Source organism: Engystomops pustulosus, chromosome 6 (assembly GCF_040894005.1).
Source record: "Engystomops pustulosus chromosome 6, aEngPut4.maternal, whole genome shotgun sequence".
NCBI classification, from domain to species: domain Eukaryota; kingdom Metazoa; phylum Chordata; class Amphibia; order Anura; family Leptodactylidae; genus Engystomops; species Engystomops pustulosus.
In genome coordinates this window covers 82,220,791-82,236,978 of record NC_092416.1, presented here as the reverse complement: position 1 = coordinate 82,236,978, position 16,188 = coordinate 82,220,791, and the positions used below count along the sequence as shown (strand labels likewise).

Genomic DNA, 16,188 nt, shown 5'->3' with positions numbered 1-16,188 from the left:
GCCATCAGATGTTGGGTACATTGTGGTCATAAAGGGATGGACATGGTCAGCAACAATACTCAGGTAGGCTGTGGCGTTGCAACGATGCTCAATTGGTACCAAGGGGCCCAAAGAGTGCCAAAAAAATATTCCCCACCCCAGAGATCGCGATAACGCCTCTACAAGCGTCTATGACGCATGCAGAGGCTGATTTACTCTCCAAAAAAACCACCAAGCGTATAAATACGCTTGGTGATTTTCTTGTAAAAGCGCTGGCTCTCTGCAGTAGCGATGTGCAGCTGCCGCCTGCTAGTTTGTAAGGAGCAGAGCGGACAGCGGAGAGCACAGAGCAGTCACATGTACATCGACCCACTACACTGCAGAGACGTCTCTGCGTCTGCCGGCAGAAGGGAAGATGAAGCCATGCCCCCTGAACACTCACTGCTGCCGGTCACTGTCTTCTCCAAGCTCATTTCACATATAGGGAGCAGCAGGGGAATCACATTACACTAAAAAGGGGCGGGGCAAGTACAAGCAGGAGGACAGGACATGTGACCTTTACAGGGGTCTCAGCTCCTCCTCCCCTCCTGACCCGTCTCTCTAGCTCTAATATATACAGCTGCACATGCGCACTAGCAGACTTGGCAAAGTCTGAGAAAGGAGGAGAGTGGAGAACCGTTTGATTCCAAAGGAGTTTGTTGTCATCTGTGGTGGTGGTCCTGTGCCTGCTGTGGTGGGGGTCCTGTGTCTGCTGTGGTGTTCTCACAGGTTTGTGTGACTGACCTATTCCCAGGGAGTTCAATTGATTAATACTGGTTACCTGAGCCTGATATAAGATGTATTCAATAAAGTACAAAATAGTTATGATTGAAAATTCTATGAATGGGTGGACTGCATGGGACACAGGAGGGGACAGTGATCTTACAATGGTCACAAGAGCTTACAATCTATGAGAACGAGGAGGGGACACAGGAGGTGACAGTGCATGTCCAATGGTCACAAGAGCTTACAATCTATGAGGAGGAACAGGAGATGACAGTGCTTGTACAATGGTCACAAGAGCTTACAATCTATGAGGGGACAAGGAGATGACAGTGCTTGTACAATGGTCACAAGAGCTTACAATCTATGTGGATGGAGGGGACACAGGAGATGACAGTACTTGTACAATGGTCACAAGAGCTTACAATCTATGAGGAGGGGACAAGGAGATGACAGTGATTGTACAATGGTCACAAGAGCTTACAATCTATGAGGAGGAGGGGACACAGGAGGTGACAGTGCTTGTACAATGGTCACAAGAGCTTACAATCTATGAGGAGGGGACAAGGAGATGACAGTGCTTGTACAATGGTCACAAGAGCTTACAATCTATGAGGAGGAGGGGACAAAGGAGATGACAGTGCTTGTACAATGGTCACAAGAGCTTACAATCTATGAGGAGGGGACACAGGAGATGGCAGTGCTTGTACAATGGTCACAAGAGCTTACAATCTATGAGGATGGAGGGAACACAGGAGATGACAGTGCTTGTACAATGGTCACAAGAGCTTACAATCTATGTGGATGGAGGGGACACAGGAGATGACAGTACTTGTACAATGGTCACAAGAGCTTACAATCTATGAGGAGGGGACAAGGAGATGACAGTGATTGTACAATGGTCACAAGAGCTTACAATCTATGAGGAGGAGGGGACACAGGAGGTGACAGTGCTTGTACAATGGTCACAAGAGCTTACAATCTATGAGGATGGAGGGGACACAGGAGATGACAGTGCTTGTACAATGGTCACAAGAGCTTACAATCTATGTGGATGGAGGGGACACAGGAGATGACAGTACTTGTACAATGGTCACAAGAGCTTACAATCTATGAGGAGGGGACAAGGAGATGACAGTGATTGTACAATGGTCACAAGAGCTTACAATCTATGAGGAGGAGGGGACACAGGAGGTGACAGTGCTTGTACAATGGTCACAAGAGCTTACAATCTATGAGGAGGAGAGGACACAGGAGGTGACAGTGCTTGTACAATGGCCATAAGAGCTTACAATCTATGAGGAGGAGAGGACACAGGAGATGGCAGTGCTTGTACAATGATCCAGGCATTTCAAGTAAGGGATAAAATAAATAAATACACCAAAGACCCCAATGTTTTCACATTGTATTGAAAAAAATCCCCCCTGAACCAAAACACTTGTGCTCAGTAAGTAATAACTTTATCGCGGCCAAACACATCTTGCTAGTTAGTGAACGCAAGTGCATTGGTCAGAAGGCTTATGTTTTTGGGAAGGATTATCTAGTAAAAAATAAACCGTGTAAAAAAAAAAAAAGTGTTATGCCCTCAACCCCCCAAAAATAAATGAAATAAATTTAGAGGCGGCAGCCTCAGCCTGCTCAGTGTGGGGAGGTAGGGGGTTTGGGGCTGGCTATTAACAATTTATACAACTTGGAGTTATATATTTGTATTAACTGAAAATTCCATACTCCTCCTCAGCTAAAAATTCTCCTCAAAAATGGTGAGAGGAGTATTATTACCCTTCTGGAAAAATGTTAGTGCGACCTCTGCCCCACCCCATGACACCACCACCACCAGCCTGAACTGTTGATACAAGGCAGGATGGATCCATGCTTTCATGTTGTTGACGCCAAATTCTGACCCTACCATCCGAAAGTCGCAGCAGAAATCTAGACTCATCAGACCAGGCAACGTTTTTCCAATCTTCTACTGTCCAATTTCGATGAGCTTGTGCAAATTGTAGCCTCTGATTCCTGTTCTTAGCTGAAAGGAGTGGCACCCGGTGTGGTCTTCTGCTGCTGTAGCCCATCTGCCTCAAAGTTCGACGTACTGTGCGTTCAGAGATGCTCTTCTGCCTACCTTGGTTGTAACGGGTGGCAAATTGAGTCACTGTTGCCTTTCTATCAGCTCAAACCAGTCGGCCCATTCTCCTCTGACCTCTGGCATCAACAAGGCATGTCCGCCCACAGAACTGCCGCTCACTGGATGTTTTTTCTTTTTCGGATCATTCTCTGTAAACCCTAGAGATGGTTGTGCGTGAAAATCCCAGTAGATCAGCAGTTTCTGAAATACTCAGACCAGCCCTTCTGGCACCAACAACCATGCCACGTTCAAAGGCACTCAAATCACCTTTCTTCCCCATACTGATGCTCGGTTTGAACTGCAGGAGATTGTATTGACCATGTCTACATGCCTAAATGCACTGAGTTGCCGCCATGTGATTGGCTGATTAGATATTAAGTATTAACGAGCAGTTGGACAGGTGTACCTAATAAAGTGGCCGGTGAGTGTATATGACAAAGTGCTCAGCTACTTGTTAGGAGGCAACCACTGTTCCTGGAAATTCATGATATTTGTAAACCTCTTACAGAATGACTGATTAATGCGAGAACAAAACTTCATAGTTCAGACATTGTTAGGTAAATTGCCTAAAAGGTCCACATGAGAGAATCCAGTCCAGCACAATGTACAGCTAACACATTTGGGAAACGTCCTAATTTTCATTAATTTACTTGTATAAAATGTACAAAATAAAATACATCCTATGTAGGGTTATAGGTCAAATATTGGTGTAAGCCCCACTTCTGTGTTTTTCATTCACAGGATGAAAAGCAATCAATCTTGCCAAATATGCAAAATAGCAGTACCATAGGATAGCAGCACAATACTACAATAGAGTGTCTAGATGACACAGATTAGATATAAGACACCTTTGAGCAGTAAAATACATATAGCTACAAAAAACATATAGGCACTCTGGGGCATGTCAATTTATGCTGTAGGTTTTTCCACAGTCTACAAATTTTGGGCTTTGTATTGCAAACCAGCATATGAGCTTCAGCAATTCCCACTAGCAAAAAACGTACCCTTTTGAGCAGTTTTGGCAGCAGTGAATTTAAGACAGACACACATTGAAATACCAGCAACAGACCCATCTCACGGTGACCCGAGTTTCTTACTTTCTGACTGATGTAATCCAAAACCCCACAAGAGATCTGAAGATCTTACATTGACAACAAAAGCATAATCCACTGGCACCATAGCCTTATTTGGATTCATAGGTCATAGTAATGCATTGAAAGTAATTTAATGTACCTGCAACCACAACACAGGCAGTCCCCAGGTTATGTACCAGGTTCTGTAGGTTTGTACTTAAGTTGAATTTGTATGTAAGTCGGAACTGTATATTTTAGAATTTTTTCGGTCTCTGTGACTATTGGATTTTAAAAAATGTTGGGTTGTCATAACCAGGATTAACAATAAAGCTTAATTGCAGACACCTCTGATAACTGTTACAGCTGATTATTGTAGCCCAAGGCTAAAGTGCAGTTAATTACCAATTATCAGAGGTCCGTTTGTAACTAGGGGCTGTGTGTAAGTCGGGTGTTCTTAAATAGGGGACTGCCTGTAGTCCACATTAAGGATAAATACACATGCTGCAATTTTGTTGCAAAATTTTCTAAGAACTAGAGTTTGTATTAAAAAATTTATATTTTTACTGAATTATTTTTAGTTGCGGTTCTATCTACAACAAATCTGCAGAATTCACCTGTATGGTCAACAAGATTTTTAAAAAACAAAAACAACAACAAAGTTTTCCCACAAAGACAAGTATCTTAAATATATCTCAGGATAACAAAATAACACATTCTCTCTAATTCATGGTTATTAACAAAAATTCAGCATTTCACAGATATAATTCTGTATATAAGTCTATCAGTCCTGGTGTACACAATTTCAGTTGCCCCTGTAAGTACGGACTTAGGGTTGGGGACACCATCTTGGATTTCCCTCCTCTCTAGCCTTGCCCCCTGCATTTCAGGCGGAGCTCACAGACACTCAGATCCTGCCAGCAAACAACACATCGTGAGGAAAGAAAAGCTGCAAGCTACAGGTAGATACGTTCTTTGGGGAGGGAGAGCAGATACGACAGTGTGTAATAGGCATCTCATGGATCGCATCATCTCTGATCTTTCTCATCTCTCTATGTGTCAGATACTAGTGAATGTTCAGAAGGTAAATGAGAGTGTATCTAAACCTGTACCTTAATAATCTAACCACACTCAGCTCACAGAACCAGATGGATGATGAAGTGGCTGCCCACACTCTGGAATAATACAGCAAATAAACTGAGTAAAATTGTAAACTCAGGGGTTAAAATTATCTTTATTGTGTATACATCACCAGGGGATTGAGAGTTGAGAATTTTCTTTTGTGGGAAAATTTCTTTAAAAGTGAATCGGATATCAGGAGACTTTTTCTGGCTCCTTCATGTCCCCATAGAGAATAGTGTACAAGTTAGATGAATGTTTACCTTTCTGTATGGCCACTCATGGGAGTGGCCAGTGAGGAGTGGTTCTCCTCCACCCTTGCGAGATCTGTCATGCATTGATTTCAAATAAATAAAACCCTCCCATGCCCCCCATATCTTTTCCTCGCCCATGGTCTCTTCTCCCCTCAAGACGTTTTACATGTGCAACAACCCCCCCCGGGGCCTAGCCTTTTCTCAGGGCCTGGAGTCAGCCGGGGCCAGCAGTACCTGAGTGGCTGGTGGTTGCGGCCTAGGCACGCTAGTGTCACGGTGCTTGGTATGGGGAACCGGAGGGCTGTCCTACAGCCTGGCCGGTCTCCAGCAGGGTGGTGTTGGCAAGAAATGATAAGGGAGAGGCTGCTATAGCGGTTCTCCCTGGGGCAACCCTTTGGTGTCTAGAGTCTGATTCTCTGTGTGGTGGACAGGATGCCCGTGATGGTGACAGCCGTAGTAGCAGGGACCAGACGGAGGCAGACGTTGAACAAAAATAACTTACAGTTCTTTATTGGAACTGACAGGAACATTAGCAACGTTCCCTAACAGGATGGTGGAGTGCTGGAGATGTAGTTGGAGGGAGCCACAGGATGTGGATCACCAACCTGGATGCAAAGGGCAGGCTGGGAGGTAGCTGTGTCCTAGTAGGATGCTTCAGCTTTATCCTGGATTGTTTTAGGTATCACCCTTGAAGGTAGGATGATACCCCTTTCCTCTCGCTAACTAGCTATTAGCTCCATTCTTCAGGCAGGGAGCTGGGCTCACCTGCTCTGGTATGCTGGCTGCACAGACTCCTAAGAGTCTGTACTGGATTAACTCCAGTCTGCTTCTGAGCTACTGCTCAGCTAACTGCTCTCTAGAACTTTCCTGACCAGGAGTTTTGTTACTCCCACTGGTCAGGTGGTGGCTACTCCTCCAATTACATCTCAGCTCACAGAAACAGAGTGTAACACATGTGATTGGCTGACACATATGACATCACACAAAACACTTAACTCCTGCCTTACCAGGTAGGTTCTACCACTGCAGTGTTCCCCTGTGTTATCTAGGGACTATGTAATGACGTGCTTTGGGGCTGATCAGACCCTACACAGGCTGCAAGCTACATGGTGGGACGTATTCGCAACCACTCCTCTGCACACACAAAATGTTATTTTTGGTCAATGGAAACAAACTTTGATGATGTGTTCTCCTACATATAATTCCTAAAACTTTTATAATACTTCTTGCTTCTATCCAGCTGTGAATTCCCAAATTCTTTTTCAGGTGCTGAGATGTGTGATACACAATAATAATAATTCTTCATTTACAGTATATAGCGTACACAGATTACCCAGCGCTGCACAGAGATTGCCAAAACAGTGCACAATAGAATCTCCTTTATGTTATGGTCTGACAGGAAGGCAAGTTGTCTGCAGGTAGGTACACTAGAGCTACAGGGTGCTGTCACATCCTGCCCATTTTGACTTCCCCTGCTGCTGACTAATATATATGAATTCATATCTGTAGGAGAAGGATTAAAAGTAACCGGCTATACTAACTAGTCTACATTCGTGTGCAGGTTGTTGACCGTTTTTTGTAGCCCAACAGTGATTAGGAATTGACCACTGATCGCCGAGGACAATAATAGTGTTCATGCCAACTCGAAGAATAGAACCTGCTACGAGGTTTTTCAACACTGGCAGTCAGCTCATACACAGGGCCATGGAAACAACAAAGGTGATATCAGTTTTTCCCTTCTACTAAGATCTTGTTAGGAATCACACCTTAAGCAGATGGGGGGTCCTTCTTTAAAGCATAACTGTAAAGTTACTGACAAAAAATAGTTTTAGCACAGTTGGAGAGAGCCTTTGACAACTATTCCAACAATACCTTTATCATGCTGCTGGCTTTTTCATAGACTGAGATATATCTGGTATATTTAACATTATTTCTTACTAAACTCCTGATGTGGGTAAGTACTTCCAGGTGGTGACATCAGCTCAGGGCAATAAAGCCAAAACAGGACAGTATGTTAGTAATTGGCTCATCTGAAGCATGTGATGAGTCACATGCTTGTGACATCACTAAAGGTCCTACAGTCCCTCCTTACAAGCCTCCTGTCCTTTCATGCTATTCTATATGGTTTCCCATGGTGATGAGACAACATGGCAAATTGAGATTAGCCTGGGGGGCAAGGTAAAACCTCTGCTAGCTGCTAAACACCTGCAGATAACCAACTAGAGTAAATTAGTGCAGAGTTAGGCAAAAGTTATATACTTATACTTTACAGATGTACTTTAAAAGTTTCCTCTTCATGTATTAAAAGGGAGTAAAACTTTCTAATAGCAGTACCCCTGCATTTAAAAAGCAACTGCCATATAACTGGCAAAGTTAAAGGTACTGACTGTATAATATACATGTATGTGCTCAGATGTTGCATGAAATACAAACATATGGTTTAAGTCTCTTTATAGGAAGGAGGCTAAAAAAAAAGATGTTAGGATTTTGAACTACCACAGCTCAAGGCCCCAAAACCAAAACTAAACCAGGGAAAAGTGGAAGCTGCATATACTGTACCCACAATGCTCACTGCAGAAAGTATGATGGAGAAAGGATAAGTCGGAGGATCAGTGACTTTTTTCGGCCCAATGTTGCTTTGAATCATTCCAGTAGAAAAGGTAACATGAACTTGTGTTCCTGTTATCACCATTTTTCATAATCAAATAGACAGTTATCAAACTCCATGTTTTGGAGATTTTTTGGAGATATTTATATGTTAAAAGCTGTTACATCTGCATTAATAGTCACATGTATCCTGTTTGAGCTCCCTTGTTTGTACAGTAGAATTATTTCAAGAAACCTACATTTGTAGAGTATGATGTACAACAGGTGTTATTAATAGTGGCTGTGTACATGGGATAGGTCATCCTTTCATTATTTTATAATGTTCTCACTATTTTTACTCCAAGCCAGAGAACCGGTAATTCCAGTTTACCACTTCTGCTTCCAATTTATTCTTATGAGGAAGCTGCAAAAGAGGCTTCCTTGAAATTGCATAAAAAATGTTCAGATTCCTGAAAGCTGAGCAAGTAACTTCTACATTTTCATTAGGCTAAAATATTTAATATATACTGGAGTATAAGAAGAGTTTTTTAGCACTAAATTTGTGCTTATACTCGAGTCTATAAAAAAAAATGAACACTGTACTCACCATTCCGATGTCCCCCGTAGGTTCTCTTCTGCTTTTGATACTCCAGTGCCTCCTCGGGTCCTTTGGGTTCTTCCACTTCTCCTCCTCTCCCCTTGCGATGCCAGCGGCTCACAAACAATGACGTTGCCAAGTGGCTGACGTCATTCTGTGTGCCGGTCAAGCGCAAAGACCGGAAGAGGAGTGGAATGACCCAAAGAGAAACAGTGGAGCGGAAGGACCCAAAGAGGACCCAAATGACCTGAGTAGGCAGTGGAGCATCAGAAGCAGAGGAGGACCTACAAAGGATGTGGGAAAGCACATGTGAGCACAAAAACCAATATTTGTATTTATGAGCGCTCAGGGTGAGGAGAACAATCTTTGAAATGTAAGGTCTCGGGTAGAAGTGCAGCTTACAGTCCCTACAGTAGCATTACATAGACTTATGCAACTTTCTGAGACAACTTTCTGTTATTAAAAAACTTGTCAGGGATTAACTTTTATCAATATGGACCCCAGAGTATATAAAAAGGACCAACATTCTATACTCAACTCTATCAAGCTCTGCTCCAATAACCACTCTTTATCGACATGACGCACCCACTACCACCTATTATTACAGCCCTCACTAAGACTCTGTAGCGTGCACACAGTGTTGATGCAGAGGTTAATGTATGGTGTAAATATTTTTATATTAAAAAAAACTTAGTTCAAGATAACTAACCCCTTTTCATGTATATCCTAAAAAAAATCCTTCTAACATTTTTGTATATGGTTGAAAGGAGAAGGTTTTTTAAGCTCTAAAAAAATTGGAAAGCCAAGAATGTTATAGTCTGTGTGTAAAATGATCAGAGGAACAAACATCTCTACTGTGGTGATGCTCACACACCAGCCTCAGTAGTCAGTATGAAAACGGCCTTTGTCTTTTCCCCCTTATTCTGCTCGGTTTCCCCTTGTGACACATGAGGGCTCTGAGACACATTTCTGTAGAGTGAGGAAGTTTTGAAAGGGGTTGTTCACCTTAAATGAAAATCTATACAATTTTACAATATACTTTCATTATCAATTCTTAACAGTTTTCTAGATCTCTGCTTGCTGTCATGCAACAGGAAACTTAATTCTTTGCTTCCTGTAGATAAACACCGGTCCATGGTCATGTGATGTCACACAGGTGCACTGTTCGTTACATAGCACAGTGTAATCAGAGTAACGAGCTGGCTACCTGTGTGGCATCACATGACTATCGACCACTGTTTATCTACAGGAGGTAAAGAATGAAGTTTCCTGTTACATAAAAGCAAGAAAAGTGAAACATTTGGTACAGAAAATAAAAGAATCGATACAGAAAGTATATTGGAAATTTGTATAACTTTTCTTAACACAAACAATAGCAATTATTTGCTGGAATGTGCTCAAAGTGGACAACCCCTTTAAAGTTCTGCTGCTTTAGTTCTTAATATATGCGGTAAACATAGTGTTATGTGGTGTAGAGTGTGCATTTCCAATGTAATTTGAATGTTACTAATACTGATAATTTGATATTAATTCTTCAACATATTATACACTTTAAACTAGCAATTAGCGCTAACTGTCCTTCATTAAACTGGTAAGAATAAGAATAATAGTATTGGGTTCATCTGAGAACTGGAGAAAAAAAACATAAAAGAGACTAGATACTGATACAGAGGACCACTGCTGGAGCCACAGGGAGAGCAAGTATGGGGGTTTTATCTATTGTTAGACAGTAACTGCTCATGTGGGGAGTTTCAGATTCTCATAAAACTCCTAGTATTATTTTTACTTAGGAAAAGCAGCACAGGGCAGAAGTTTCTTTCCACCCTACAAATTAACTAGATTATCTACTAGAGTATCCATCTTATTAAACTTGTATGTGTATAAAGGAAGCAGGGTTGTCAGGTTAGTAATTATTTCCTGGTATCTATATAGGTTACTTGTATGGCATCAACATAATATGTAGATGAGTACAGAGTTTGTGAATCACATTTATTTATGGCTAGCCACTCACATAAGATAGCTGCCTGCTGTACACTTTATTGGCCGCAATGTATTAAGTTAAACTCTTCACCTTTCTTTATATTCCCTTTCATAGTTACATAGTTTATAAGGTTGAAAAAAGAAATATGTCCATCAAGTTTAAGCAAGGAAGGAAAGAGATTGTATGAGGAATGCTATTTTGATGTAAATTGGCATCTAGACCCTTCTTGTAGCTCTCTGCTGTCCCTAGTGTGAACAGCTCATGAGGCAGGCTATGCCACTTATGCACTGTTCTTACAGTAAACAAGCTTTGCTGGCATTACTTGAGCTATGATCTACTAGTTCACCCAGGTCCTTCTCAACAAGGGACTCTACCAGATTCACTCCCCCAAAGACATATATTGCATATGGATTATGACTCCTTACTCCTGTGCGGCATGGACCTAATTCATGGCGAGTCACAGGTCCCATCATAAACTAGGTGCACGGCCTCACTGCAATTGACCCCAGAAGCATTATACAAACCCTGTGGCCCTTTTTAGGGTATAGAGAAAAAGAGAAACACAAGAGAGGTGAAGATATAATTAAAAGAGAAAGAGCATGTGGATATATAATTTGTGGATGCTAGCACCAGGTTGTCTATAAATAGATTTTGAGTTGAAATGTATCTTAAAGGATTGAGTAATTGGTTTAAAATAATATAATTGAGTTATCTGATAAAAACTACATTTAAAAAACATGGGACCTGGAACCACAAACATTTATTAGCTGTTGTGTTCATTGGAGTTTCAAAAACAACAAGCATGCATTATATTTGACACAATGGGGCTCATTTACTAAGGGTCCCGCAGATCGTACTTTTGTCAGCTTTTAGAAATTTTCAGGATTTGCGCCACTGTGACAGCTATTAAGGGGATTGTGCCGTACGTGATCGGATTTTGGCACAATCGCACCGACTTTCATGCAACAAAAATTCGAGGCTGGCCGTCAGATGATCCGACGGATTTGGACTGAGCGTGGGATTTAACTGTAAAATTGTGTCGCAAGACATGCACTTACATACACCGGGAACAAGAAGGTGAACTCTGGCGGACCAGAGCGGGGAAGTGACAGATGCAGGAAATTGGGCGCACAATCTATGTGAATCGCGTCAAAGTTCATTCTCGTCGGACAATGCACAGCAAGGATCGTGCAGGACTGGGTAAGCAAATGTGCCCCAATATATGATAGTTTGACACAATATAACCTTATTGGTTGTGCAAATTTGTTCTAAAAAGTAAGTAAGAGAAAATACTCGGAAATGTAAAAAAATATATGTAGCTTCTCCAATGATAAGTTTATAAGAATATGAATTTCGGATTCCTTAAGGTCACCAAAATTGGTGGTAAAAACAAAAATACAGAGCTGTTCTCCCATGGTTTGCGGCTCAGAAATAGTACCTGTATCAGTGATTGGAGGATCTAAAGTCTCTCCATATTTGTTGTAGGAAGACGATGTGGTAGTTTGTCATCATAAAATATGAATGAAAGTAGTCTGATCCCTAATTTGACAATCCTACACATTGGAAAGAAACAGGTAAAAATCAAATGTGTTAGTTCAAATAGTGATTGGTCCATCTGAAAAACAAAATCATCAGGATCAACTAATAATGGACCCCGGCTGCACTTTCGTCTGATTTTCTTGAGGTTTTCGGGATTTGTGCCGCTGTGACAGGTATTTAACTGGGGATTTTGTCGCACGTGATCGGATTTTGCCGCAGTTGTGCCGGCTTTCATGCGACAGAAATCAGGGGTCGGGCCATCGGACGATCCTACTGATTCGGACTGAACACAGGATTTAACATTCAAATTCTGTCGCAAGAACAAGCACTTACATACACCTGGAAGGAGAAGGCGAACTCCAGTGACACATGCAGGATATTGGGCGCACAATCATAGTGAATCGGACATTATTCCGGTCGGAAAATGCACTTTCGGGGAACGCGTCAGAACAGGTAACTAAATGTGCCACTAAATGTGAGACCTAAAATTTGGAAACTCTTAATATATAAAGCTGAGGGGAACAATATAATGCAAAACTATAGGGGGATTTTATGTAGCAAGAAGAAAAATAAAATAAAATTATTGAATACTTTTTAAAATTTATATTAAAAAGTTTGCTATGTAATATTGGAGCATTACGTAACATTACCAGTGGCACATTATAGATCGTGTTGAGCGGCAAGCCTGGGAGTCTCACAAAGACTCCAGGCTGTCTTGGCGACAGATCATCGCCTGAAATTACGACACATGCGGGCAGCGAATCGGCTCAAGACTGCAGCATAAACACTTATAGATGGTTAACACTCACAATCAATGTTAGCAGTGGGTGTGGGCTGAATTATACAGCAAACAACTAGTGTGTATGAAGAAGGCTCAGTCTGAGTTCATACACCGCTGCCACACCATGATGTTGGGGTTAAAGAAAAAAATGGTTGTGTGCCATGTGTTCTATACCATCTCTAAACAGAGTTAGGCTCCTTCTACACTCGCATCACACTCGCAACACGTGCTGCTCGGATCACACGGCCCAAACCTGCAAACCGGAACTGAATTCAGCATGTTATCAATGAGGGCATGGTCACACGTTGCGCTTTGGTTGCGTTTTCATTTAGTTTTAAAACGCATTACAACAGCTGAGATGAGGTGATTTGCCTAATCACATTACTGTTAACATTTCCGTTTTCAAAACGCATTGTAAACGTGATGTTAAAGCATGTGTTTTGTTAACACATGTGTTAACAAATGTAAACAGTAATGTAATTAGGCAAATCACCTCTCCCCAACTGTTGTAACGCAATATAAACGCAGGACAAAATGCAACATGTGAACGCGTTTTTGGTCGCGTTTTCATTGCGTTTGAAACGCATATACAACAGCTGAGGAGAGGTGATTTTCCTAATTCCATCACTGTTAACGCTTCCATTTACAAAACGCATCGTAAACGCGATGTTAAGGCATACGTTAACAAAGTGTTAACGCATGCGTTTTGTTAACGCATGTGTTAACATTGCATTTACAAACGTAAACGGTAATGTAATTAGGCAAATTACCTCACATCAGCTGTTGTATATGCGTTTCAAACGCAATGAAAACGCAACCAAAACGCAACGTGTGAACGCGCCCTGAGGGTTATGTATCGCATGCGTGTCCCAGGAAACGCATATGCGATCGGCCCGAGCCCCGTCCCATGTGCGCTAGTGTCTCGTTATGAACGCGACCCTAGCGGAACGTGTGAACGCGCCCTAAAAGATTGGGGACATCTGTATTGAGGGTCAATAGGGAGCAGGGCTTCCTGCTCTGGGGGGTGGGATGTCAGCATATGGGTTTGGTCACAAGTACTGCTAGCGATGTGTTTACAAAGCAGTGCCCACATGTGGGGGACCTTGGCCTGATTCGTTTCTATGGAAACCCAAGTGTTTGGTAACCAGAACCCAGTTCATTGTTTTAATGGTTCCGGTTTGGCATTGTTCTGGTTAACAATCGCTTGCGTTTCCATAAAAGCGCATATGTGATCAGGCTGAGCCCCATCCGCACTGAAAACGTAATAACAGCCAAATCTACAGATACTACATATTTATATACATAGAACATTACAGATACTACTATAAACTAGTATACTATTTATACAGAGCAATTTCTCCATGAACTTTAGAACTCAAAAAGAGGAACCACAAAGTACAAAACAAAACTAAAGTATCACACAAGGCAGCACACAGAATTCATAGAAAGACACAGACATTTCATGACTTGATGGGACGCATTTGTACATTTCTTCAGTCAGAGAGACTGAGAGGTGCGAAGAACAACACATGCCATCGCTAAGAAGCATATATTTTGTATGTTTGTATACAGTCAACTTATGTGTATCGTCACAGAAGTCATGTCTACTGGATGTCAGAAAATATACGTAGCATATAAATACTAGCTGCGACATAAACCTACAATATCCATGTCCCTTGAACTTTTACACACCATTTCAGCATATGTCACACAATAACCCATTGGTGACAAGACACTATCAATAGAGCATATACATCTCATCTGGCATCTAAGCGTACGCCGCAACTATTTGTACTATTCCAATCCACAGATTCCAATCCCTTGATGTGGAACTACAAGTCCCAGCTGTTAACTGCTCGGTACTTACCAGTAGCAGAGACAACAGGTTGCATCGTCCCAGGCTGATGAAGTGAAACGCCATTGGGTCCTGGAGATTCTGCTTAAGACTAAACACCTGAGATCTCCAGGGACCTTCAGTTCCACCTGCTGTGCTAGGATGCCGGATGTTACCAATGTCAACTGCAGCTCCAGTCACTCTCTCATTGTCACTGAGAATGAAGTTTGGACTTGTTAGATCTTTGTACTTTTACAGCAACAGGGAAGTAAGACCGTGAAATCACTAATAGCAGCAGGAGCCGTCATACAATTCCCCTCCTCTTCAAGGCAGGACTTTAACCTTTTATTCTTCTATTTGAATGGCCACCTCCCTTTTCACAGTAGGAAGTTGCATCTTACACTATGATCAGATGGCAAACACAGCTCTACTACATCAAACCCTGTGATTTAAATAGAAAGTGCAAATAATGTGCAGGAATAAAGGTGTGGGCTGATGTAACACACCCTGCTGCAGGTGCCTCATAGTCTTACTGAGAAACACTGCTTTTGTGCTGCAGGGTTTTAGTTTGTTTTCTTTTTTTTTTTTAGCTAAAACCAGGAGTGGATTTAGCAAGTAGAACCAGTATAAGATAGGGGACACTTATGACAATTGTTGCTGGTTAGCCGCAGTGCAATTACTGCTTCTTAATGTGGAATTTGGGTTGAACTCCTCACATACATGTGATGTATGTTTCTTTTATAGGATCACGCAATGTATTTGTCAATGCAGCTTCATGATTACAGTTTCTATGTCAGTTTTAGACAAAGTGTGGCCCTCAGCAAAATGAAAATGCTGAAATATTATACATTCATTCAGTTAAGCTGTATGTTCTCTTTGTGATCACACGAGCTATTTAGATTCTCCAGTTTCCTCCAACAATGATCATGATGCTAGGAAGTCTGAAATGTGCATGTTTGTAACATTGTTTTAATAAAAGTAGCATTTTTTCCTTTATTATGTACCTCTTCTGAAAATACATTATGAGCTGTCCATCACACCTAAATTATGAGAGATGTCCACTAAAAGTTCAATATTTTCTTTTAATAATGCAATGTGTACTTTATTTCCTTTCACTCTTTCCATATAGTATTGTATATAAACCCACACATGCATTGGGAGAGATTAAAAGGAGGACCATTACCATATTTTTTGGCATATTTTTTTAGGGTGCGTTCACACTTTCCACTAGCGTCGCGTTCATAACACGAAGCAAGCTCACAGGGAGCGTTCGGCCAGAGCCCCGCCCCCTGTGCGCTAGCATCGCGTTATGAACGCGCCGCTAGCGGAACGTGTGAATGCACCCTTTGGCATATTTATTAGATTTATCTTTTTGTTGAAACTTTTTTAGGCAAGGCTAAACGATGTCATGTAGTGGTTTTGGCACCCTGCCACACATGGCGTTTTTGGTCCATTTTTAAGCATGCGTTTTCAGTCCGTTTAAAAACGCATCCGTTTTTGACAGGTTTGACCAATTATCTTAATTCAAACTGGTTTAAAAAAAATGCATGCGTTTTTTGACAG

At 41.7% G+C, this 16,188-nt stretch overlaps 1 protein-coding gene across 1 annotated transcript in view; it reads right to left on the bottom strand.

Annotated features, from left to right (window-relative positions):
* PTPRH (protein tyrosine phosphatase receptor type H) overlaps positions 1-15,032 on the bottom strand; it is a 105,027-nt gene extending 89,995 nt beyond the window's left edge. The window contains exon 1 of the mRNA XM_072156779.1: positions 14,659-15,032. Within this exon, the coding sequence (XP_072012880.1) occupies positions 14,659-14,712 (54 nt within the window). The 5' untranslated portion in view covers positions 14,713-15,032. The remainder of the gene's footprint in view (positions 1-14,658) is intronic.
* Between the last annotated feature and the right edge of the window lie 1,156 nt (positions 15,033-16,188).